The sequence below is a fragment of the Pimephales promelas genome, chromosome 17 (genome assembly GCF_988280905.1).
Source record: "Pimephales promelas chromosome 17, fPimPro1.hap1.1, whole genome shotgun sequence".
Lineage (NCBI taxonomy): Eukaryota > Metazoa > Chordata > Actinopteri > Cypriniformes > Leuciscidae > Pimephales > Pimephales promelas.
Window position 1 is genome coordinate 8,295,699 of NC_142785.1, and position 27,512 is coordinate 8,323,210.

Below are 27,512 nucleotides of genomic sequence, written 5' to 3' on the forward strand. Positions count from 1 at the left end.
AAAGGGCATCATAGAAGGATCTCGAGAATCCGGATGATGTCTAGATAGGCGGCTCGTGATGTTTTGAAACACAGCCATTCACAGCACAGCTGCTTCAGCGGCATTTATCTGACTCACACACACACACACACACACGCACGCACGCACGCACGCACGCACGCACACACACACACACACACACACACACACACACACACACACACACACACACACACACACACACACACACACACACACACACACACACACACACACACAGAGAGAGAGAGAGAGAGAGAGAGAGAGAGAGAGAGAGAGCTCCGGGCGAACCATCCATCTGATCTGACATCGAAGGGTTATTCGTTCAGAAAGACAGCAATCAGCCATTTTAGTCCTACGCGTATATGCCAAAAAACAACAAAGCTTTCATGAGGCACAAAGGCAAAAGACCGAGAGTTTTAGACAATAATAAAAACCTGCTCTTTTATTTACGCGAGTTGACTGTTTTCGCGCTGAATTCTAGCATGTGCCACATGTGACGATTACAGGAATGTGGAGCATGGGATCACAACAGCCATTCACCTGCAGGTGAGGATTTCATTGTATTTAGTTATATAATAATTATTTCGAGTAATTTGTTGTGACATAATTTGTTGGTGCTAAGCTACTAAATTAAACCTATACGAGTATGTGTTTAAATTAAAATGTTGCAATCTTGTCAGGTGGGAAAAATATCATTGACAAAATCAATGTCATTTGTATATTTGATATGCTTGATTATATAATGTTGTTCGATTGTTTTGTCATCTTAACATTATTGATTTTGTCTTGGAGGAGTTTCAGGTTTGAACACATTAGATGTTGATCATATAAAAAATGCATTTGTGTCATAACTTTTTAGTGATGGAGAAAAGCAGAAGTTAGTTAAATGACAAATCGTGATGTAGATGATATTAGAAAGTAATAAAGTAATCAAATAAAGTTACGTTAGTGTAATATAACGTTTACATACAGTTATTACATGGTGTATCTAATAACAAATAAACAATATAACAGCCTAACTTATTCATATACTGGTCAGGGATGAGTTATTCGTGAACTTTGACATCATACATAGCTAGTGAGACAGTCATAGTAATTGTATTTTTGATACCTAGCCTACAAACATGTCTGCAGATGTAGACATGTGGTTTTAATTTACTTGGCTCTTAAAATATGTTGAAGAACTGCTCATCCCTCCTTGAACATGCTTGTGTTTTGACCGCATGATCTCTGTTTAGACTTCCACAGAACACAATAATACATTAGAATTTTGAAGGACAATTATTTCAGTGCATAGCACATACCATTATTATTTTTTTTTAGATATATTTTGGTAATCCTAAATCACATCTCAAAGGGATAGGTCACCCAAAATTGTACATTTTGTCATATTTACTCACCCTCACGTTGTTCCAAACCTGTATGAATTTCTGTCTTTTGTTGACGGCAGCCATTGACTTCCATAGCATTTTTATTCCTACTATGGAAGTCAATAGCTTCCGTCAACTGTTTGATTGCCAACATTCTTCAAAATATCTACTTTTGCGTTTTACAGAAGAGAGAAACTCGCAAAGGTTAGGAACAAATTGAGGTGATGACAAAATTGTATTTTTTAGGTGAACAATCCTTTTAAAATCTTTTTGCTTGTATTGTTAAAGACAATTGCTGAGTCATTATGGAATACTGCATCACAGCAATTTTTAAAAATGTAAACAAAGTTTACAAAAAATTTGAACATTAATGATCTAGATAATCAAATGGAAATATACATTATACAAGGACCTGATTAACAGAGATTGCTCAGCGTTAAATCTGTCACATCTCCTGCTCTCTACTGTTAACAGTGCATTGAGTTTAAGTTTCCATGGTAGCATTAATCTGGATATTTTCTTCTGTGCTGGTGATACCTTTTCAATTTGTTAATTTGCAAAATGACGGCACTGTGACTGCACTCTAAGCTTTCAAAGTGTATTGGAGAGAGAATTTGTCCAATCTACCTATCTTTATGCTAAGTGAAAAAGCAACCAAGGATTTTTTTTTTTCACAGCTGAAGATATCCATGAGTCACCATATTTTGCTGCATGGTAACAAGCTGTCATAGCAACTGTAGCACAGATTCTGGAACGAATAACCGTGTTATTTGGACCGGGATGCTGAATTAAATTCGATAATCCCCATGGAAATGCACAGGGCACGGTAACCGTGTTAATAGATTAGGAAGAATAAGCTAGGAATTCTAAGGCATGGAGTTGAAGCCAAATCCAGTATTGAGTAACTGAAAACAAAAAGACCCAGGCGGAATCGACCCAGTGGCCTCTTAATAGCACTGCTGTGATGCCAGATATGATGTTTCTTGCTCCTCAGCTTGGAATCGTCTTGGGAGATGACAGATGGAAGCATAGGGGGGATCGAAGCCTGCAAAGCAACGTCGTAAACTCACCATGGACCAGGGCTTCAGTTTCAGCACACTGGTGAGTGGCGTTGAGGGAGGCTGAGTGTGGTGGGGGACAGCTGATATCACTCGGAGGTGGGTTTCAGGGACAGAATGGCTTCCTCTGACTCACTCCCATTAGTATTCCCATTGCAGCTGTTCCGTCATTCAGATCCCTCCATCCTGGAGTGGGCGAGATGGAAGAGCGGATGTAGCCCCCTTCACACTTCGCTTCCCCTCTTTGTGAATGCGTGATCAAAATAGTCTTCTTATTAGACTTTTAATTTGGCTGTCCACCAGCGTTCGCAGATTTTTGTGTGCGTACTGCATACTGTTCAAAAGTCAAGCAAGCTGTCATGTTCAGCAAGTCTTAACAGCTTGGCAGGCCCTTATTGGTGCCCATTGGTGTCCTGCTGCATGTTGATTAGACGCCCCCTCTTTCCAGTGACCCTAAAACAGAGGCTCTGTTTAGTCATTAGTATGGGAGCGTGGGCGCTGCCTTGTGTTCCGGTTCGCACTAGCTGGGTGATGAACAGAGCTTATGTTGTGTGTGCCGGAGGCCTGTGATGTCTTTGGGACATAATTCCCTGTGTCGCTGGCGTATTGGGACAGATGCTGGTTCTAAATCTAAAAAGATGTGCAGGACGCAAAATAATCCTAAAAAATATTGAAATTAGAGGGCTAAATCACTATATGTCTCCCATCAGGTATAGTTTTTCGTAGCTGGTGAAAAAATAAATAAAAACATGGTCTCGCAGAGGGTTCCTCGAGGGTTCTTATGTGTAATTATGTTTTTTGTTTGTCCTCTCCGTTTGCAGAAGAAGTTAGCGGCCGAGCCGGATCACACTGACGTCACTTTGCCGGCAGTGGAGCGTGTACGGGCCCTCAGTAAAATGGGCTATAACATTGAAATAAATGAAGACATCGCCCCGAGGCGCTACTTTCGCTCTGGTGTGGAGATGGAGCGTATGGCAGCTGTTTATCTAGAGGAAGGCAGTCTGGAGAATGCCTTTGTCCTCTACAATAAGTTCATCACGTATGTTTTTATTGAATTCATTTATTTGATTTGTCCGATTGGGGCCTTTTTGTTTTGTGTCTTTAATTTAATTTTCCGCCATAATATGCATAGTGTAATTCACGGCCATCAATCCTCAGCTCTATTTTCCTTTTTCACTCCTGTGCAGTTTATTTGTTGAGAAACTCCCCAGTCACAGGGACTATCAGCAGTGCAACGTCCCTGAAAAGCAAGTGATAATGAAGGTAAGCCCTTGGCATGTTACTCACAGGAACTGATGGAGCCCTGTGGCGCTCAGCCCACTGTAAATCTGATTAGCATCATGCTCAATTACCTTGGCTGTCAGGCTCCCAGCTGCTCACATGGTGGGTTTTTCTTTTTGTAGGCATATGTTCTGCTTTCATTTCAACATGTTGACATGAAAATGACTTCAGTCAAAAGGTTGTTCCTTGTCACCTGATGTTTTAAACATTGTTTATAAGATAGATTTCTAATTAAAGCTTTTTTTAAATTATTTTATGGATGTTTAAATGCATTTAGTCTCTGTCGTTTTGTGCCTGATGAACCTTTTTGTTCATTTATCAGTTCACTAGGATATATAAAAACTCGACCCCCACGAACAGTTGTGTTGCCTGACGAAATATTTCCTATTGAAAAAGGACCTTAAAGCCGTGTACACACTGTACGATTTAAAATAGTCAAGTCATCTTTATTTATATAGTGCTTTAAACAATTTAGATTGTTCCAAAGCTATATGACAGTGATAATAGGAACTTAAAGTAACAGAGGCTACGTTCACACTGCCAGGGCTTAATGCTCAATTCCGATTTTTTGAAAAAATTCGATTTTTTTGCAAGGCCGTTCACATTTCCAATTAAATGCGACCTTTTGTGATCTCCTGTGTGAACGTGAAATGACCCAGAAGTGACCCGCATGCGCAGAAGAGTAATCAACGGTCAACGACGTCACTTGTTGTTTGCGGAATAATTCTTTTTTTTCCATATGTTGCGAGCTTTTGTTTTATTATTATTATTGCCACAGCCCATATACAAACACAGACAACAATTATTTTATCGACAGGCAAAGTTTGCACATAAATGTAAGATTTTTCCGATCCTTACCGACCTCGTCGTTTAATTGATAGTGCGCGTCCTCGGCGCTCCATGCTTTGTCACCGGCGGCCGCGGTGCGACACTGGTGGCTGGTGTTGCCAGATTGGGTGTTTTTTCGCTACATTTTAAGGCATGTTTACATGTGTTTTAGCCAGGCTTTCGCCTGGAAGGCTCTATAGAAATCTGGCCCCCTACTGTACGAAGTTAAACTGACAGAGAGCGCACGTTCACAGACACCAGAATGAACGTGTTCACAGTAATGTTCATCAGGCAGTAATACAGTATATGAACGCGTTCAGGCACAACACTGGGGAAGAGACACGTCTGCAGCGGCCCACAACAGTGCAGAAACGCGTTGGAGTTGAAGTGTATTGGCTAGCTACAGGTGCATGCAATGACGTGCGGGTCGGATATACACTCACCGGCCACTTTATTAGGTACCCCATGCTAGTAACGGGTTGGACCCCCTTTTGCCTTCAGAACTGCCTCAATTCTTCGTGGCATAGATTCAACAAGGTGCTGGAAGCATTCCTCAGGGAGTTTGGTCCATATTGACATGATGGCATCACACAGTTGCCGCAGATTTGTCGGCTGCACATCCATGATGTGAATCTCCCGTTCCACCACATCCCAAAGATGCTCTATTGGATTGAGATCTGGTGACTGTGGAGGCCATTTGAGTACAGCGAACTCATTGTCATGTTCAAGAAACCAGTCTGAGATGATTCCAGCTTTATGACATGGCGCATTATCCTGCTGAAAGTAGCCATCAGAAGTTGGGTACATTGTGGTCATAAAGGGATGGACATGGTCAGCAACAATACTCAGGTAGGCTGTGGCGTTGCAACGATGCTCAATTGGTACCAAGGGGCCCAAAGAGTGCCAAGAAAATATTCCCCACACCATGACACCACCACCACCAGCCTGAACCGTTGATACAAGGCAGGATGGATCCATGCTTTCATGTTGTAGACGCCAAATTCTGACCCTACCATCCGAATGTCGCAGCAGAAATCGAGACTCATCAGACCAGGCAACGTTTTTCCAATCTTCTATTGTCCAATTTCGATGAGCTTGTGCAAATTGTAGCCTCAGTTTCCTGTTCTTAGCTGAAAGGAGTGGCACCCGGTGTGGTCTTCTGCTGCTGTAGCCCATCTGCCTCAAAGTTCGACGTACTGTGCGTTCAGAGATGCTCTTCTGCCCACCTTGCTTGTAACGGGTGGTTATTTGAGTCACTGTTGCTCTTCTATCAGCTCGAACCAGTCTGGCCATTCTCCTCTGACCTCTGGCATCAACAAGGCATTTCCGCCCACAGAACTGCCGCTCACTGGATGTTTTTTCTTTTTCGGACCATTCTCTGTAAACCCTAGAGATGGTTGTGCGTGAAAATCCCAGTAGATTAGCAGTTTCTGAAATACTCAGACCAGCCCTTCTGGCACCAACAATCATGCCACGTTCAAAGTCACTCAAATCACCTTTCTTCCCCATACTGATGCTCGGTTTGAACTGCAGGAGATTGTCTTGACCATGTCTACATGCCTAAATGCACTGAGTTGACGCCATGTGATTGGCTGCTTAGAAATTAAGTGTTAACGAGCAGTTGGACAGGTGTACCTAATAAAGTGGCCTGTGAGTTTATGTGACCTGGCCGTTCAGACTGAAGTCGCATTTCAAAAGATCGGATACATATCGGATTTGGACCACATACCCAAGTGGCCTGGGTCGCATTTGAAAAGATCGGATCTGTGTCGTTCAGACTGTCATGAAAAAAAATATATAGGGGCAAAAAAATCGGAATTAGGTCGTTTCAGCCTGCAGTGTGAACGTAGCCAGAGATTGTTTGGCTTTTAATAGGAAAAGGATCTACCGCCTGCCGTCAATTTTGATATTCTAGGTATTATCGACTGGCCAGAATTATGAGATCGCAATAGACATGAAGGACTATAATGTGTTAAGAGCTCGCCCAAGTACTGGGGAGCTAAACCATTTAGTGCTTTGTAAGTAATCAGCAATATTTTAAAATGTATACGATGTTTAATAGGCAGCCAATGCAGTGTTGACAGAACCGGGCTAATATGGTCACACTTCCTGGTTCTGGTAAGAACTCGAGCTGCTGCGTTTTAGATCAGCTGAAGTTTGTTTATTAAGCATGCAGGGCAACCACCCAGTAGAGCATTCCAATAATCTAGCCTTGATGTCAGAAAGTCCTTTACGATTGTTGCTTGTCAGACTGTATGAATATGATCCTTGCTGTAAGCCATGTCACACTTTAAGATCTCAGTTGTCATTAAAGCAATAGTTCACTTAAAAATGTAAATGCTGTCAACATGTACTCCCTCTCAAGTTGTTTCAAACCTTTAAGAAGATTTTGAAGAATGTCAGTTACCACAGTTGATGGACCCCATTGACTTCCATAGTAGGAAAAAAATACTATGGAAGTCAATGTCTGGTTACTGACATTCATCAATTTTTTTTTAATGTTCAGCAGAAGAAAGAAATTCATACAGGGTTGAAACAAATGGAGGGTGAGTAAATGGTGACAGAATTTAAATTTTTAAGTGAACTATTACTTTTAAATGTCAGACTGCATGGCAGTCAAGAAGCATTAAAATCGGGCACGCACAAGAAAACTCGTCTGGAGTTATACATCAATCCATGACGAGTTCAGTGAGCTGCGTTGCGCGTGGGATCGAAATGATGGCTACAAAGAAATCTCTAACATTAATTTTGGTCATGGCTTGACTTGAAAAATGAAGACAATTTGACGTCATCGTAGGAGAAGTCCCACTGCAGGACTGTGAGTGAAATCTTCTGACACTGCCAGAATTTAGGTCAAATTTGATCGAAATTGTCATTAATAGGCTGTCGGTGAACATGTCAAACTATGATCTAACAATCAAAGTTTTTAGATTTCAGCCTAGAATGAGAGATTTTTTTGTTGTGTGTGTGTGTGTGTGTGTGCAAATTTTTTTTCAGATGGCCAAATCGTGGCCAGAATTGTACAGTGTGCACCCGGCTTAAGTTGGGACATATCTAGGAATTGTTTCAATACCCTGAGGTTTATGTCAAAAGCAAAACCATTACACATGATTTGCTACTTGCTATTGCTAGTCTATTGCAAGCGGTATTGCTACAGTAAATAGGATTTTATTGAAAGGTTATTAAAGTGTTTTTTTTTTTTAACCAAATTTTTTGTGCAACATGAGTCATCAATATTTTTGGTTTTGGTTTGAAGAAAAATAGTCTAAATTTAGCTAAATATCTGCAAAAAAAGCTTTGTCCTCTAGCATATAAAAAGCTTCAATTGTAGCTGACTGTGACTAAATCTTTTTATTTTTTTTTAATTTGAAAATTTTTTTACTATTTTTTTTATTTTCATTTTTTTTCATGGGGTCTTCTTAAATACAAAAAAGATGAGTAGTTAGTTTGTGTGTCTATTCCCAGCTTTAGAAAAATCATTATGTCCCTGAAAGCTTTAGCTGGCACATATTGATCTGGTACTCACTGTCTGTAACACAAACCCTAATGTTTCTTCCATTGTCTGTTCATTATGTTCAGAAATTACAGGAGGTTGCTTTTCCACGAAAGGACCAATTGAAGAGGCTTCTCCATGAGAAATACAACAAAGAACACAGTGAATATCTGAAGAGTCAGGTACATTAGACATGACACTTTTATCACTGCTTATTAAATGCCTGTTAATAAAATGTCAGCTTCACTTTGTTATCGTGAATATCAGTCATAATGTGTTTGTTAATATTTGTGCAGACTCAAGCCATGGCTGTTGACACGTGTGGTGAACGGCTGCAGAAGATGTCTTTGATGGAGGAGGAACGGCAACGTGTGGCACAGCTCAGGAAGATGCAAATCGAGTCCGAACAGTTTCGCTTCTTCGAGGACCAACTGCGTAGACAGGAGATGGCCAGTCGCAGGGATGAGGCTGTCCCCAAAGTGCCTGAACAAACCGACGGGTCCTGCTTATCCCAGACCCCGAGAAACCATGTACGCCTTGACCCCAATCGTAACAAACCAGCGGCCCCCACCCCCAAACCAGCAGCCACCTTAGCAGCTGTACAGAGTGAGTGCCCTCATTTAACTCGTTTTTGTGATTTATTACTCTGCTCTATCGAATAATTAATGATCATTTACTTGCACTACTGTTTGTGGTCAGTACGATTTTTCTCTCACAAGGCTTCATTTATTCAATCAAAAATACAGTAAACAGTAATCTGAAATATTATTGCATTTTTAAAAAAAAGTATCTATTTGTATATGAAGAGCTCTTTTCCAAAACGCTATAAATCCATTTCAATAGTTTTCAGGAAAACTACATTTTTTACCTAGACCCACACATTTTGTGAATATTCAAATTATCCTGTTTAAATGTTTTATTGGTTCAGTCTGAACATTTTGAACAATAATTATTAAATCAAACAACAATATTGTTAATGATAATTTAAAAGTTAATTTTATTTTTTTCCAAAACGCTATAAATCGAAATAAACCTCAAACAAATAGTACCAATTTCAACATATGCATGAAAAAAACAAATTATTAATACCAATTTCAACATATGCATGAAAAAAACGAATTATTAAAAATGATCAATATATGATAACGATATTCAAAAAAGGGATGGGCACCCCTCCAGCACATGCACACACACACACAGGCTACATAACATGTGAGCAAAGCGGAGCAGCATGACGCTTAAATATAAGTTAACAAAAAAACAAAATAAACATTTCACATTTGTTTTTAATAATATTACATTACTTATTTTTATTATTTCATCTATGTTGAGTAGGCTATGAAAAGGGAACCGCATGAGATGAGTAAGATAGGATCAAAATTCAAAAGCTGCCCAATATCGGAAAATATTTGGAGTGCGTCAGACATGATTTTGACCACTTATTAAGTTTTGTTTTGTAGAAAGCTTGTAAATTTCGTTTCATATAAATTGTATCTTCATTTTAATAAATGTTTCATCGACAAATTGACTGGATTAATACATTAGAAGTAAATATCAGACAATATAATCAGGACACAGAGGCGCGCAGGTGAACCGGAGCGCGTCTCATAATATGAACCGAAACACCGCGATGCTTGCCTCACACAGGCCTGAGAACTAAGCTACAGAAAGCTTTAAATATCTACTTTTAAACAAAACAATTAAAAACTAAAATAAATTGGCAACTCTCTGCGTATGTAGGCTAATTCGAAGTATGCGTTTCTCTATGCGCGTTCACTGCGAAGATGGCGAGTAAGCATCATCAACTTTATCTTTGTTGCTGACACTGACAGAAAACACTAGTTTATTAATAAACAATTCAAATGTTTCATGCATAATCATTACTTTTGCCGGTTCTTTGTGGCAAGCTTTATGCATACGTTGAGATGCGGAATATGCAATTAAAAACGCTCATATGGTTTCTCTCCCATTTAATTAAATCAATATATGTGATTACTGATAATACAAATGGCTTAAATGATCTACTACTAGTCGACTAGAAAACTAGGAGTCATTTTGAGGAATGAATGAACATAATAAACCTCTGTTCAGAGTGCCGCCGTGCTGGATTGTGTAGAGCGCTCATTGAATTTGAGGATTTATCGTGTTTAGGCTAAAAACAGGGCTGGCGCTTATCGTGGTTTGGAAAGAAACTGTATCTTGCAGTACATTTTAAACAAGGAAATATAGCGATTCGGCATGAAACGTTGATAGAGCAGTGAAAGGGTTCTGTCCGCAGCAGAATGACACGACAAACTCATTTTTTTTAAAAATGTCGTTTAACGCGTTTTGGAAAAGAGCTCTTCATATGTTTAATTTATCAGTGTCTATTTACACCAAGTGCAAATAGTCTGCCTTGTTGGTTGAAGTTATTTACATTAAAGCTTCAGTTGGTAACTTACTTATGAGAAAACGTTGACTTTAAACAAATTTGAACAAGCACAACTTACAGGTCCCACCCCCTTGCTCTCTGCTGCGCTTAGCCCTCCCTCCACAGCTTCTCCCCCTCAGCGGAGCCTGCCATGAACGTGCGGGCTAGTAAGCAGGGACACCAATGACGGCCAGTGGCGTTCTACATTGAATTACACCCTGGGCGAGACCCTTCGAGCGCCCCCTCCCCCCCAACCAAGAAAAAAACAGCAACCCAACAATAAAATCACATACCGTTCATTTGAAAAACACAGTTAATAGAATCCAGTTATTTTGCTAGATTTCAGGAAGGAACCATTACCGCATTGGTTACTGCCTTGAATTCTATGCATGGCACACTTTTAGTTATGACTTGTTAAACTGTCATGAAATATAGTTTTTGGTGAAAGGGTCCGATAGATATTTACAAAATACTTATCTTTTTGTAGGCCTATGTCACTCTTAAATGTCAGAGAAAAGGACAGAATTAGAGATTATTTTTAATAGAAAATTGTACTTTGCATATTATAAGCTACGGTAAATACTAGGGGTGTAACGGTACATGTATTCGTATTGAACCGTTTCGGTTCGAGGCTTCCGGTTTGGTACGCATACAAACCGAACGATTGCTTGGACCATTTTTCCTGCCCGCAAAATTTGTGCTGACGCGGCCAACACAACGTTGCGCAACATCAAATGGCAAGCGTAATGAAAGCAGAACGAAACTGCGCTCCTCGTTATGTGCTTCACGGATCGTTTATCAGTTCGGACCAGCAACATCTGTGCAGCGCGAGCCGATCTCGATCAAGCAACACTGTTACTACACAGCGCTAAGAGATCCGGTAAAGAACAGATTTGAATTCGCCACTGAGGTAATAACATCGCTGCGAGATCTAGAGAGATGCATTCACATTTCTCCGTTATTAACCGTACTATTAGATCAAACAGCGCTGTCGTGGAAACCAGGAGAAACATTGTGCCGTGAATGAACTAGTAATACTTTCGTCCACAGACCAGCAACATTCACCATGGATTTAATATAGTAACACTAACTGGAACCAGTTTGGCTGGAATGGTGAAATGCTTTCAAGTACTTCACACATCTTTTTCCAGCACTTCAAAAATTCAAATATTATATAAATAAATATACATTTAAATGTTATTTTAAATGTGATGACCAAAACATTATTTGTTCATCCTTCAAAGATGATAAACCTGAAAGTTTCAAGATCTAGGAAAACTCACACTTATTTAAAAATATTTTTTCTTTAAACAAATAGGAAATTTCTCTGGCATTTCTTTCTTTTTGCTGTATCGAAATCGCACCGAACCGTGACTTTAAAACCGAGGTACGTACCGAACCGTGATTTTTGTGTACCGTTACACCCCTAGTAAATACACATAATTATAGTTGATTTTAGTTGATCATTATGAAAATTATTTTCATTTCATGAATATAGTGACCAAAAATATCACGGTTATACACAGAATCCTGTTCAAAAAGCCTAATACACAATGAAATCAATTCAACAAGTTAATAGCATTAAAGATGATGGCCAAATTTTAAAGGAGTGTATTCTATGTTATCTACTAATATGCACACGTTCAAATAAACTTTTGACAAAAAAGGTTTTATAAAAAGATAAACATCACATATTTCAGAATGAGAGTCAATAAAAATAGCTGTTATGGGAAAAAGGAGGCGGGAACCGGCAAACCTTCAACAAGTTTAATAATAATTAAACAAATACAAAATTAAAGTATAAGCCAGGAGCCCCTAACTTAGCAACCGTAACTAGGCATGGGAGGTCTGGCAAGCTTTCGAGCGAGGGAAACATGCTGAAGCATTATACGTATGGATTGTGCAGGTATCCAAAAAGTTTGGATGGGGAAGTGGAATTGTTTTCCTTCCTGAAAATCTAAAAGCCAAGGGTAGAAATGGTGAGCGTGATCAAGCAGTGTGGGAGAGCCATTCACAACTAAATGTTGACATGATTAACAAAAACACCTATTGCTTGGAAATATTGAGGGTTCTTTGGTCATGGATATTTCAGCATTTTGTTAATCGATGGCCTACTACCCCTGACTAAGTAACTTTAACCCAATCCGATCGCCGATCTCCCGGTATTAGTGTTATTCCACAAGATTTATGGATAAGAAGTTTGATTTATAATTATTAGGATTATTTTCACATTTCACGTACCCTGCTGTGCATGAGCATAGCTGTTCCTCAATTTGTGTTTCCCATTTGAATGGTCGGCATATGAGGCGGCTGCTGTTTGCACTGGGACTATAGGCTTTAGCTTTAATTTTTAAGAAATTATTCTCTAATCGGTTGCATATTATGTCATGAATATATCCCTCGAATGGAATACTGTCTTGCTCTCTCAGATATTTTACATGTTCACCAAAAATGACTAATTATCTCATTGGGAATGTCTGACACCGATGCATCCACACTATAATAGATGTACCAGCCGCGAAAGCTTGACAGGCGTAGCAACAGTAACTAGGGAGGGCGGGGCTTAGCGAAGGGTCAATTGTTGCTGTGTACAGTGCGTGACATTTTATCTACATTTTGTAACGCGGCTACAGTTTTGACACAGAGTCAATGGGCTCTGTCTAATTCTTTCTTTTCGGTTGTTTATCATCTTTTTTTTACTTTTACCCTTCTTTGTTTTATGAGCAGGTGCTACTCGAGAAATTGGCAGTTTAGGTTGTTTCTCAACTGCAGCACACTGGCAATCTTGAGTTTGGTTTTAATGACGGCGCTCTGTGCAAGAGAGGGGTGTGATCAGCGCGTGCATCAGCGTGATTGACACTGCTAAGACACTCCTCTTGGCTCTGATTGGTTGTTTCTGACCGGGAGCCATGTATTTCTGCAAATGGCAATAGGACCACTGGGAGGAGCCAGAAGAGTTTGATTTTTTTTTTTTTTTTTTTTTTCACAGATTATCTGTCTCATATTCTACTGTCAGCACAAAATGACAGTTTGAACAAATATGTAAAAAAAAATTGGAAAGGCATTTATTTTCAACAAATATGAAGAAATATGTGAAAACTGGAATTAAGTGTCTTACGGTTATTCAATAATAGTGTTTATCGGTTAGGTTTAGGTGTAGGGAGGGCTTTATTGGCTTATTATTATGTTATTATTACATACTATTTTATGATTTACTAAAATACTTATATACAAAGTATCAAACTACTATTTACACTTTGCAAATTTGCAAAGAAAATACTTCTCTCTATTGCTATTTTCACTTAGTGTAAATAGCATATTACTAAGAAAATAATGCTTTTTTTACATATAGTGTAAATAGAAGCTGCCTTAATTTATTCTTGTTTTGGCATACTTTTTTTTTTGCTGCCAAGCCATACTTAATTCTTCCATGTCACATGATCCTTTAAAACTTGCTCTAATATGCTGATTCGGTGCTTAATTTTTATTTTATTTTTTTGGAAAACTGTGATCTCCAAGACCACAACCTTTTTAAATGTATACATAATATTTTAATGCATAAATAGAAAGTTCAAAATATTTTGTTTATTTTCTTTTCTGACACTTTTGATCCGTTGTATGCATCCTTGCTTATTAGCTAAACTGTGTAACTCTTTTAGTTTATTCTTAGCTAAAAACACTTAGTTCTTTCAAAAATATATGTGCTCATTAATGTATATTTACTTCGTTCAAGTAATAAAGTATTCTCGTGAGTGTATAACATGCCATTGAAAATACATACGGGTAAGGGGTTCCTAATGTCGGTCGCCATGTTGCCCCTCCATCTTGAAAGTACATTAGCCAAAGAGGGACATACCCGTTAATTCAAGCTTCGCCTTTCGCGTTTACGTTTGAGTTAACACTCATGGACGAGGTCGAACTAGAAGCCATGTTAATCTTGGACTACATTGGCCACCGTAGGAGTTAAAATGAAATCAGAATTGAGAGGAACAGAAACTAATATTCACTGGATGGTCATGTACATTTTCACTGCTAGATGGGGGTAAAAATCACACAGTGTAGCTTTAATAAAACTATTGAAAATAAGAACTTACTGACCCCAACATTTTAAACGGTGTATTCATTCATTAACAAACATGATGATGTACAATTAGACAGTCATTAATGCAAAATAAACCCCTTCAGGATGATACAAATTTTATTTAGCCTGTCTCACTGAACATGATAAAAACACTTGTTATTAGCAGGACTAGACTGAGTTTGTTCCTGTGTGTTTCTAGGTCAGCGTGTGGAAGGCCTGAGGCGGGTTTTAATCCCACGAGACCTGACTTACAGGTTCCTTTTGCTGGCTGACAGCAACACGGCGAGAGGAATCGAGACATGTGGTGTTCTCTGTGGAAAACTGGTAAGGCCTCAGATGTAGCAAAGGAAACCTCCTCTCTGTAGGCGTCAGATTATTCTGTTCCGTCAGTGACTAAAGCTGAATTTCCTGAGTCATGATGATCCTTCCATGGAAGTTAGCGTGAATAGGATTTGATAAGTGTTAATAATCGAATATGTTCTTTATATACAGTCTTTCTCATTCACTGTGAAAATGGGAGCTTAGGTGTTGCACAATCTTTGTAAATACCAGATGCGGATGTGGACTTCCTCATACTTTCACCACAGATGAAATAGTCTCACTATCATGGGTTTACAGTATTTCAGTTTCTTATACCAACGACCTGCAATCAATCTACTGTAAATACTACAATGACTGGCTTCGACCCTAATTTTTCTCAAGTTTATACTCTTTTTACACTCTTATCTCTTGCTTTTCACCTCTCTGTCAATCCAAAAATCTTCTAAGTGAACCTGCTGCTCAGCTCCCATACAGAATGAATTGTTCACCTCATTCAACTTGTGTCAGAGGACACTAGGGTTGGGTATCGTTTGAATTTGAACGATTCTGATTCCGATTCCTTGTTTCGATTCCGGTTCCTAACGATTTTCGATCCCGATTCTTTTAAGAGGCAGGGTCAAAAAAGTTTAACTAACCTTGCTAACCAACGGTCTTTCTGAAGGAAATAATCCTTTCTGAAGGAAAAACTCCTTCTGTCACAAATACTCCTTTTGTCACAAATTTTGCATTTTGCCGAGATTTCGTTATTTTTAGAAAAGTGAAGCCACACTTTGGACCGCCGACGTAAGCTACTCATGTTCGACTCGCGCGGTTATGCCAACACTTCCGGTAGACGCTTCTTTATTGGTGGTGTTCAGCGGGTTCTTCTTCCGCTCGACGGACTGTGAATATCGAAACTAGGAATCGAAATTTTAACTTTTGAACGATTCCGGGAAAAACTAAAAGTTAGTCCCGATTCAAGTCCCGATAGTCCCGATACTCGATTCTCGATACCCAACCCTAGAGGACACGTAGTAAAATTGTGGGATGCTGTGTTGGCGTGATGTGCAGTCTGTTAAAGGAGTAATTCACTTTAAAAAAAAAAAACTTTGCTGATAATTTACTCACCCCCATGTCATCCAAGATATCCATGTCGTTCTTTCTTCAGTCGAAAAGAAATGGAGGTTTTTGTTGAAAACGTTCTAAGATTTTTCTCCATATAATGGACTTTACTGGTAACCAAACGGTTCAAGGTCCAAAAGACAGATTCAGTGCAAACTGTTCAGAGGGCTTTAAACGATTCCAGACGATGAATAAGGGTCTTATCAAGCGAAACGATCGCTCATTTTAAAAAAAAATTGGTAAAGTTTAAGTTTTAGAAGCTCAAATGGTCTCCTTGCTCTGTTCTGTGATGCGCGTTCGTGACTCTCCTGTTCGAACTCGTTTATCAAAATGAACGAATCTTTTTCCGAGTCAATTCGTTAATTTTGTTCGTTGAATGAACCAAATGACTCGGAAAAAGATTCGTTCATTTTGATAAACGAGTTAAGTGCATTAACTCGAGAGAAATGCTGGAATGTTTTCATCAAAAACCTTAATTTCTTTTCGATTGAAGAAAGAAAGACATGGACATCTTGGATGACATGGGGGTGAGTAAATTATCAGCAAAAGTTTTTTTTAAAAGTGAACTACTCCTTCAATAGACAAACTGAAATCTGTGTTTTGTTACCCATAGACGCACAATGAGTTTGTGCTGACCCATGTGATCGTACCCAAGCAGTCCGCCGGTCCTGACTATTGTGACATGGAGAACGTGGAAGAGCTGTTCAGTTTCCAGGACCACCATAACCTCCTGACCCTGGGCTGGATCCATGTGAGTGTGGCTCTCACTTATTGTCATGCAGGTGAAAATCCTGCTGTCAGACCCACACAGAATCTGAGCCTGCAGAAAGTGCCACAAGATTTCCACAGAATTTGAGTAGCCATCGTCCACACGTAATATATTTTGGACGATTTTATTATAGCAGTAAGAGCATACCTCCATTTATCGATTTACTCTAAAACTTTTTGTTTGTTTGTTTATTTAACCCAATTCTACAAATTTCTCATGAAAATGGGGGAAAAAATCTGCAGATTTTGTATGGGCCTGGTCATTTCTAATAAAACATTACAGAGCTATGTGCTTTTTATGCTGTCTTTGGTAGTCTTTCGTAGTACGAAGTTTGCACTTGACGTTTGCGTGTTTTTTTTTTTTTTTTTACGTACGTCACAGTGTGCGCTTCACCAGAGAGTCGGAGTGGGTGAGTCGCTTGGGAGAAGAGAGCGGGCAAATTCGAGCAAAATGGGAAGTGCAGATTTAACTCTCAATGGCTCAAAAATGACTGTTTCGGAGATAGGTGGCAACAGTGACCGCATTGAAGCCAAGTGCATTTTAAGCCGCAAGACGTTTAAAATGGGTAATATGGGAATGAGGGCGAATTACAGATCTCTTTTTTTCTAACAGACTTTCAATCTGTTTTCTTTTTTAAACTGGTGATTGCCCGGAGGTTTGAGATTTAGCGTGCTCCATGTCAACTACTGTAAGCTATGCCACTCAAAGAAGACGGAGCAACTTTTCTCTATTTACAGATATGGCGAGGCACACACAGGCGGGTGATAGATGTACTCAATTCCTAGAGAAAATCATAAAGCTAGGGCTGTCAACTTTAGTCGTTTAGTCGACTAATCGGTCGACATTCTTATTGGTCGACCAGTTGCATTTTTTTTTTTTTTTTTTAACCAATAGAAAGAATTTTTCAATGATTTACTCCTTGATATTTATTCATTTATAAGCAGTTATTTATTACTGTATTCTAAATATAATTAGCCTATGTTTTGTCCCCAACTTTAAAATGCTTTAATTTAGGCTATTTTTGTAACTGCGCCACAGTTTAGCGCACACGCATAATACACTCGGGAACCGCACCTGTGGCTGGCTGCGCTGCTGCTCGCGCTCGGTAAGAGATGCTGTATTCATTCAGTTAGAACGCTGCTTGTTTTGGCTTTAGTCGACAAAATGTCCGGGAAATCTAAATCTTTTGTCTGGCTGCATTTTAAAACAAAGACGACAAGACTGTGGAGGGAGGCGATCGCGTTACTCCATTATATTTGAAATCGAACTTGAGCGTGCAAAAGACGCAAGCAGCCTTTTAACGGCTATATCATGCTGACTCAATAGATTGTGTTTTCTTAATGTTTTTGTTTTTATTTGTACACTTGACGCATTTGAAAATAGCCTAAATAATGCAACAAAACGAAAATAAACCTATACGCGGTCCTACAGCCTATTGTTAGGATTGTTTTTAAGTTATTTGGGTTTTTTGTGTGTTGTTTAAAACGCCTTGATCGTCAGGACTAAAGTTAACCCATAGCCAGTCCCTCCAGGATTTCACGATTTTTTTTTGTGATTTTTGCGATCAAAATGACTGATTTTGTGGTGGTAATTTCCAAACATTTGTGAAAAAATTTGCGATTTATATATAACATTTACCATAATAGTATTCAGTCCTTCCAGAAAAACGCGGAGTTTTTTGTGTGATTGTTGCGGGCAAAAATTGATGGATTACGCGGTAAACTACTGGCAGCTGTGGTTGCCAGCATCATACCGTAAATTTATGCAATTTTATGCGATGAAATTGCAGGAATTTGCAAAAATTGAGGGAACTTGCAAAAATTGCAGTTTGATGAAAAAGAGAAAAAAAAGTGATTCCCCCAACACCCTGTTCTCACTAGGCTAATGTAAGAGTCATTTCTTATTACTTCCTTTGATAAGCAAGCATACTACATCATAGAAAGTGCTGGGAATATTTAATTTCTCATCTTGTTTTATTTCAGACTGTAACAAATGTGTAAATAAGGTGTGGCCCCTTTAAGAGCTGCGCGCTCCCTGTTGAACTCTCTGCAGTGTTATATGTGCGCCTCGAACACCCCATGTGTGCGGGTAATTTCTGTTTGATGCTACTTCTTTTATCTTATGTTGTTTATTAAGTAACGATGTGACGGTAGAACGTGTGACAGACAGTTATACGAGTTCGATTTGTGAGATGTCAATCGCCTCCGTGAGTCTGTCTGGCGTCGCGTAATTGCGTCACTTCATAACGTTCCCATGGAAACAGGGGGAAATGGCTGCTCTTGTGTGAAGCAAACGCAACATTTACTTTCTGCTAAAATACATGTGACTTTTTTTGCAACGAAAATGCGAGGATTATGAAATTATGCAAACCCCGCATATTTTGCACAGAAATCGGCAATTTATGCGGCGAAAGTGCGGCGTATTTGAAAAAATGCGGCCCCCGCATAAATATGCGGACTTTGGCTGATTTTGCATTGAATTCAGCGATCGCATAATCGCGTTTTTCTGGAGGGACTGCATAGCTTTGAAAGTAAAGAAGAATATAAAGCCTGTATAAACGAGAGCTTTTGTTGGGATTTTTCATTATGTGGCAGATAGCAGTTATATTTTTTGCAGCGTGTGGTGTGGTCAGGTGCGCGATTGTGACTGTTACTATAGACCGAGGACAAAGCTCTTCACTTTTTGCAGTTAAAAAATCACTTAATTTTCAAAGAACTGTATTATTATTATAGTTTTATTTATTTGTGATGTTTTTTCGTTGTTGTTTTATAAATGCTCAATGACAATTGTTTAAAAAATGTTTAATCAAAACAACAAGTTTTTTTTTGTTTTTTGTTTTTTTTTAGTCGACTAATCGTTGCGCAGGACTCGACTTTGGTCGACTAAGGATTTTTTTGGTTGAATACAGCCCTAGCTTAGTCTTAAATATGAATAGACAAAAACACAGTTTGGAAGGATTAATGTATTGACTCATTATTTAAATCGGTTAATTCTGAGTACAAAAGTTACATTGTGTACCTTTAATTTGTAGATCACCTGCAGAACTTTGCACTCCCATCTCTGCTTTTATGTGATTGCAGTCTCACACTAATTTGCCCAGTTTAGTAAATCATAGTCTCCAAGTCACCTTCTGTTCATTTAGCATGGTGAATTAATAAATGGCTGCATGAGAATAAGGAGAATAATACTAAATGGTGTTAATATGAATATTTGTATGTTTAACTCCCAGACACACCCGACACAGACGGCCTTCCTATCCAGCGTGGATCTACACACACACAGCTCTTATCAGCTCATGCTACCTGAGGCCATCGCTATTGTTTGCGCACCTAAACATAATGAGTGAGTATAACACTCACAAAACTCCCACACCCTGCATTGTGTTCACACAACCTCAAGGCTTTTCCAATCCACAGACTATAAAGCGCTACTGCAAATCAATGCTAATTCATGTGTTTATTAACAATAGATTTTTGATTGTTTGAAAAATGATACAATTATACTTCCATGAATCATTTCAGTACTCTTGTTGCTAAAGAACAACATTTAATCAAGGCAAATAATGAATTTGAATGTCTCTCATTAGACTATGATTGAACTACTCCTTGCAAGTATATTTTATCTTTTGTCTTCTGCAGTAACAATTGGATGCAGTAACATTTTGCTGTATCGTGCTGCAATTTAATGAAGAAATGAGATGGATGGATAGATATGCATACTACAATATATATATATATATATATATATATATATATATATACATACATGCATACATACATAGTCATGCTCAGAATGAATGGCACCCCTGGTAAATATGATCAAAACTGCCTGTGAAAAATAAATGTGCATCGTTCATCCTTTGATCTTTCATTAAAAAAAAGCCAAAAATCGAACCTTTCATTTGAAGTAAAGGTGTGGTGTGTCAGAGGGAAATCACATTGTGAAATAAGTGTTTCTCTCCAAAACACGTTGGCCAAATTTATTGGTACCTTTAGAAGTTTTTACGAGTAAAATATCCCTGAAGTATATTCCCATTAATATTTACTTTTTTTTAGCACACCAGGGTGACTAGGAACATGAAATTGTTCAGCCTTGACTTCTTGTTTCACAGGACTTTAAATATGAGGAAACAAAGGTCAAATTCCCTTAATCATCCATCACAATGAGTAAAACCAAAAGAAGATAGTTCTGATGTGCTTTAAAATGTTGTTTAGCTTCACAAAATAGGAAGTGGCTGTAAGAAAATAGCTAAAGAATTGAAAATCCCCATTTTGACCATCAGGGCACTAATTAAAAAGTTCCAATCAACTAAAGATATTATGAATCCGCCTGGAAGATGACATGTGTCTTTATTGCTTTAAAGGGACAGTTCACTTTGAAATTAATTTTTGATATGTTTTAGCTTACCTCAAGGGCATCCAAGATGTAGGTGTCTTTGTTTCCACAGTATTTTCAATTTTGATATTTTTCGGTTCTTGTCTGTCAGTCATATAATGCAAGGATAGGGGGTCCACCCTGGGTTCACCTCAAAGAGCATGCACAGAGAAGTCAAAACTAAGAAACGAAACGGTTTGTGTGAGAAAACGAATAGTACTATTGATATAGATTTTACCTCTTGTAACCACAGCCACATCCAACTGATCTGAGTGCGCGCGCACTTTGTGTCTTTGGTTACAAGAGGTAAAAACGATATAAATACTGTTCGTTTTCTCACACAAACCGCTCGTTTCGTGTCTTAGGCCATCAATGTGTACTTACATTTACGAGTCATTGAATCATGTTTAATTTGGACTTCTCTGTGCATGCTCTTTGAGATGAACCCCACAGACCTCCATTATATGACTGATAGACATGAACAGTTTGACCTAAAAATATCAAAATTGAAATTACTGCTGAAACAAAGACGCCTACATCTTGGATGCACTTGAGGTAAGCTAAAACATATCAAAAATTAATTTCAAAGTGAACGACCCCTTTAAAGGTGCCCTCTGGGATTTAAAATCAAATCATACAACATGTTCCATACCAGATGGGGGCAGTATACCTCCAGAAATACCTCCACGGCCACGCGCTCTCTCATGTCTTCAAACAATATGGGCGAGTGCTGTGTTGCTCTGTCTCCCTCGTGCATATTAATCAAATCAATTGACACGATAGTAAAAGGTTGGAAGACTGCAGTTTCACGTGGAGCATTTGGAGATTTTCAGAGATTAGAGACTTAATGAACAACATCTCAATACTAAATTATAAGGGCCGTCTCATAGACAAGTCGGTGCATTTCGACGATATGGGAAAATTAAAGCCCAGGCTATTATTTCTAGTTTTATGATATTCGATTTGTTCATATTACATTTTTTATCATTAGTTTGAATTAATTTGACAGACAGCATTCCCTGATGTGGACCAAGCTAGCGTCTTTCAGAGCTCCTAACTCTCACAACACTTTTCACACACTCTCACGCCACACATCAATTTTGTCATGCACAGAAAAGGACACGGAGACCGATCTCAGCTCTCAGATTCTGTTCATTTTATTATGCAATTCAAACAATAAATACAATATTGGCGCTTTACACGACAGATCCCTAGCACACGTGAACCGATCATCTCTACTAGCTAATGGTAAAAGAACACGAACACTGTTAAAAGATACAGTATGCTACAACTTACCAAAATGTATTCCTCATGCATAATATCGACCAATTATTGTTTTTTTAACTCTTCCCTGAACTGAAATGTAGTAGTGGGCTGTATTTTCCACACGACTGACGTCAGGTTCAAGTACACACAAGCTGGCGCGAGCGCGACTCACTCGTGTACTGCAATTTGGCTGGTTGTAACGTTGCCCGCCCGCATGGTCGAAACTGGTATTACGACACCTGCCGGGCCGGGGCTAGTAATTTAGCATGCTAATTCAGATTAATATCTCGGCAGCACTATAACGTGTCAGTTTTTTAATGACATCATCAACCTTATTTCTTCTCAATCTTTTGATGCGTGTAGCTCATTTTTGGGATATTTTAACCTCAATTTTTACAGATGGCACCTTTAATGTTGTGGGCATATTGGTCCTGGACTTACTTGGTACATGGCATTTGATCTCGCAAAGATCAAAAGGATAAATTATGCAGTTTTTTTTTTTTTTTTTTGCCATTTTTGACCATATTTACCATGGGTGCCATTAATTCTGACATGTTTGTTAACAGTTTGTCAAACACTAATTAATGGAGTTTTTACTGTAGCTTTTAATTTCTTAAGCAACCATGTAGGAAATAAAATGTGATGCACCTCTTGATGGAAATAGATGCTTTGGTGTGATTTTATTTACCTTAAGAGGTACATCAACTATCTGTCTATTTATCTTCCTGTCTGTCTGTCTCACATACATATATACATATACACATACATATATACAGTGGGGCCAAAAAGTATTTAGTCAGCCACTGATTGTGCAAGTTCTCCTACTTAGAATAATGAGAGAGGTCTGTAATTTTCATCATGGGTACACTTCAACTATGACCAGGAAATCACTGTAGGATTTTTAATTTGATTTTTAAAATAAGTATTTGGTCACCCACAAACCAGCAAGATTTCTGGCTCTCACAAGCCATGTTTCCATCGACACGTTTTTATCCGAATTAAGTGATATCGAATGAAAAAAGCCTTGTGGAAACAGTAAAATTCGATGAAATTTCATGAGAAAATCGACTCAAATGAAATACGTTCCGTCTCATCGAATTTTCTTTTGATCGATATACGGCTAATGCGATAAAAGCTGATGGAAACGTTATTTGCCGAATAAATAATGAATTACGATTAAGTTTTATGCCCTTTTATGGTTGCAACACGTCAGAAGACGAGTTCATTTCCAGCCAGTCTGTTTGCGCACACATGGCGGATGTCAACAAAGACAGATGTAAGTGGACAAAGCAAAAAGATGCTTCAACCAAAGGGTTTCCGTAAACCACGATTTTCCAGAACTGATGGAGCGCTGTCGTTCCCACACCGTCACCTCCGCTGTCGTCGGGCATTTACGTGCATCGGCATCATCATAGCAATGTTTATAGCGTCGTTGTTTTCTTAGGTTAGTTTTGCTTGTTTTTACGTGGCTTGGTTGAATTCTAATGTAGAATGTGGTCTGTTATTTCTAGTTAACAGACTGCGGCGCTGCTAGTACAACACACCGTTGCCATGGACGCAGTTCAGAGACGGAACAGACTATTTTCTTTAGCAGAAGCAATACTCGTTTTTAAATCAATAAACTCGTTTTTAAGTCAATATTTTGTGTCAAATTATTGATTTATTTATTTATTTGGTTGATTTATATGTAGGCCTAATAAGCAGGATAATATATAGCGAGGCGGTTGTTATAGCGAATACAACAACCGCCTCGCGTATACATTATCCCATTCATATGTCGCTATCAGCTGGCACATAAGCATTATTATTAGCCTTCAACTTGTGAAATATTGATCATTTTTTGGTAGATGGCGCGATCCGTTTTGTCCAACAAAACTTTGTTCGCAAAAGTTTGCTTGAATGTTGTTCGATTCAGTGCGAAAATAAATGGAAACACCTTAAAATGTCTCAAATCAATTCGATATACAAATTTGATCGCAAAACAGCATGTGACGTCATTACGTACAGGTTTTTATTCGCTTTAAAGCCGTTGGATGGAAACACACTTTCACCAGCTGTATCCACATGAGTTTTTTAACTGAATTTCGGATAATTCGATTGACAAGTGGATGGAAACATGGCTACAGACCTTTAACTTCTTCTTTAAGAAGCTCTTCTGTCCTCCACTCGTTACCTGTATTATTGGCACCTGTTTGAACCCGTTATCTGTATAAACGACACCTGTCCACAGCCTCAAACAGTCACACTCCAAACTCAACCATGGCCAAGAGCTGTCGAAGGACACCAGGAAGAAAATTGTAGACCTGCACCAGGCTGGGAAGAGTGAATCTACAATAGGTGCGAAAAAATCAACTGTGGGAGCAACTGTGGATCTTCCAGCATGACCATGATCCCAAACACACCGCCCGGGCAACGAAAGAGTGGCTCCGTAAAAAGCATTTCGGGGTCCTGGAGTGGCCTTGCCAGTCTCCAGACCTCAACCCCATAGAAAATTTGTGGAGGAAGTTGAAAGTCTTTGTTGCCCAGCGACAGCCCCAAAACATCACTGCTCTAGAGGAGATCTGCATGGTTAAAGTGTACCTACCTCTCTCATCGTTCTAAGTAGGAGAACTTGCACAATCAGTGGCTGACCTACTACTTTTTGGCCCCACTGTATATATAGTATTTATACACATACACACACACATCATTGAGATTGTCATTTCTCTGCTTCAGCACGGGAGTGTTCCGACTAACCAGTGCTGGAATGGGAGAAGTGGCCGGATGCAGATTGAAAGGTTTTCATCCCCACTCTAAAGACCCCCCTCTGTTCACTGTAAGAACCATTTATTTCAACTGTAAATATGAAAATCAGCATCTGTACTGCATATGCCTTCTGTTGTGAGTGTTTGCTTCAAAAGTGAAACATCATTAGAGAAGTGAAAAATGGCATTTTCTGTTTGCAGATTTGCAAGCACATTGTGGTGAAAGACTCGAAAACGACAGTTCTGGATCTCAGGTGACAGATGAAGAGGGGAAATACTTCAGTATCAGCAAACCATTGAAAATATCTATTTATATCTTTCTTTACTTGAAGGCTTTTTTGTATTTATTTATTTTACAAAAAGGTACTGTGAATCCCTCAGGTGCACAGTTTGCTGTGAGCAGGTTTAGTGAAGCTATTGAGATGTTCCAATGGTGTTTTGTGTTTTTTTTTTTTTTTTTACACCATCATCATGCGCTTTTTGTTTGTGGCCAGGTGTTATCAAAAATATGGTGGTCAGATTGTACTTTTTAGTATGATATGACTACTGTTTTGGTTCTTTGTCCTCAAGGTGGCGTCATTTATCAAGGCATACTATGAGGCTGCTATAATGTGAATTGTCTTCAGTAATTTTTAAAAGGAAGTTGTTTGTGATTTGTATTTGATATCCATTGGCATCACTTGCAGTTCTCACTGTAACACAATATACATAGAATAAGCGATATTTCTTTTTAAAACTAACTGAATTTTCTAGTACAAAAAGATGATAATGGTTTGCTACGAGAGTGATTTTTAGGCCTTACTACATATTGTATCATTTTTAGTGATCGAATGGTTAATAATTATGCTTTGTAAGGAAGTAAATCTACCTTATTATAATGCAACACATACTTCAATTCAGACTTTCAGTGCAGAGACCATTTCAGGCACACAAAAAAATACATTTTCCATCTTCAGCCCAGTGACGCAATATGAAGTCGGCCAATGAGCTGACTGTTACTTTACAAGTTTTTTGTTTTTTTTTCCTACAATGTGGATCAGATTACAAGTGAGTTTGAAAAGCATAAACAAGATTGGGATCTCTTAGCCCACACCAAAGATCCTTTTACAGAATAAGCAAATACCTATAAGGGCCTTGACTGCATTAATCTCAGGGTACCATTCCCTCATTTTAACTGCCTGATTTTTGTCTCCACTACTTTTATGGTTTGAGAATATTTTTTTTAATGTCATCAGCAGATGATGAAATTTCATGTATGATGACAAGTTATGATCTTATCCATGCAGTTCTGAAAGTATATCATGCTTTTCTGGTACAGTGTGGCATTGGATTGTTTCTCCAGTGTGTGGCTGTGAGCCAGTGGCGTTGTGCACAGTAGAGTACAAGAAGGATTATGTGTTTGTACATGCACCATTTCTTTCCGCTCCTCATTTGTTAATAAAATGGGGGTAAAAAAAAAACTCTGCCACGACTTTTTTTCGTTCTAAAGGATTTGGACTGAAGTGAAACACGTCAACATCATAATTTTCCCAAGCAAAGTGATACATGATGCAAGTATGATGAAATGTGGAGCAATCATTCATCACCGGTGGAAGATTGCTCACACATGCTTCAACATTATTGTCTTTTGATCCTAATGTGCATTTGACTTTTGATCTTTTAATTTCCCAGTCAAACCATTTACTTTTCTTTAACACTGCTATTTAAGTTTGTAATTTGATTGGGTGTGTAGGAGAAGAACGTTCAAGATTCGTATAATACTAATGTGTCACAGAATTAGCAAAATGTAATGTAAATTAACAAATAGGGAGCAAAAAATGGGAGTTCATAGATACCAAACATGCTACACGTGATTTTAATTAACTATGGTATGCAATTCTGAAACATTAAAGGAGTAGTTCACAAAAAAAAAACTTTTGATGATAATTTACTCACCCCATGTCATCCAAGATGTCCACGTCGTCTTTCTTTCAAGTTTTTGATGAAAAAATTCCAGGATTTTCTCCATATAATGGACTTCATTGGGAACCAAACGGTTCAAGGTCCAAATGAGAGTTTCAGTCAGAGATGTATAAAGTACTAGAAACCCGGATTTGAGTAAAAGTACAAGTGTCTATCAAAAAAGTGACTTGAGTAGAAGTTGAAGTGCTCTTTAAGCACCACACTTAAGTAAAAGTACTAAAGTATTCAACATTTTTTATACTTAAGTATTGCAAGTAGATTATTTTGAAATTCACTACTTAAGTACTAAAAGTAAAAGTACAAGTATAGGGGATTATCACGCTTCCGGGTTTCATGGGCGGGATTTGTCAACTTTGTGCATGTCCACTTCCGACCCAGTTCAACAATGCCTGAGACGAATGCTATTTATGTCACTGCTCTGTTCCACTTTGTA

At 38.6% G+C, this 27,512-nt stretch overlaps 1 protein-coding gene across 3 annotated transcripts; it reads left to right on the plus strand.

The window, feature by feature from the left end:
* stambpl1 (STAM binding protein-like 1) lies at positions 1-26,577 on the plus strand. Of its 3 annotated transcripts, none has more exons than XM_039685445.2 (11): positions 1-567; positions 2,386-2,492; positions 3,271-3,488; positions 3,637-3,712; positions 8,138-8,233; positions 8,348-8,657; positions 14,742-14,866; positions 16,578-16,715; positions 17,115-17,142; positions 19,963-20,075; positions 25,089-25,188. In XM_039685445.2, the coding sequence occupies exons 2-10, from the start codon at positions 2,463-2,465 to the stop codon at positions 20,037-20,039; spliced, it is 1,098 nt and encodes a 365-aa protein (XP_039541379.2). In that variant the 5' UTR covers positions 1-567; positions 2,386-2,462; the 3' UTR covers positions 20,040-20,075; positions 25,089-25,188. The 3 variants fall into 3 exon arrangements, with proteins under 3 accessions (XP_039541379.2, XP_088977991.1, XP_039541378.2); XM_039685444.2 differs by lacking the exon at positions 17,115-17,142 and adding an exon at positions 25,319-26,577 and having other exon boundaries at positions 148-567; XM_089121865.1 differs by lacking the exons at positions 2,386-2,492; positions 17,115-17,142 and adding an exon at positions 25,319-26,577 and having other exon boundaries at positions 147-567.
* Positions 26,578-27,512: the final 935 nt, after the last annotated feature.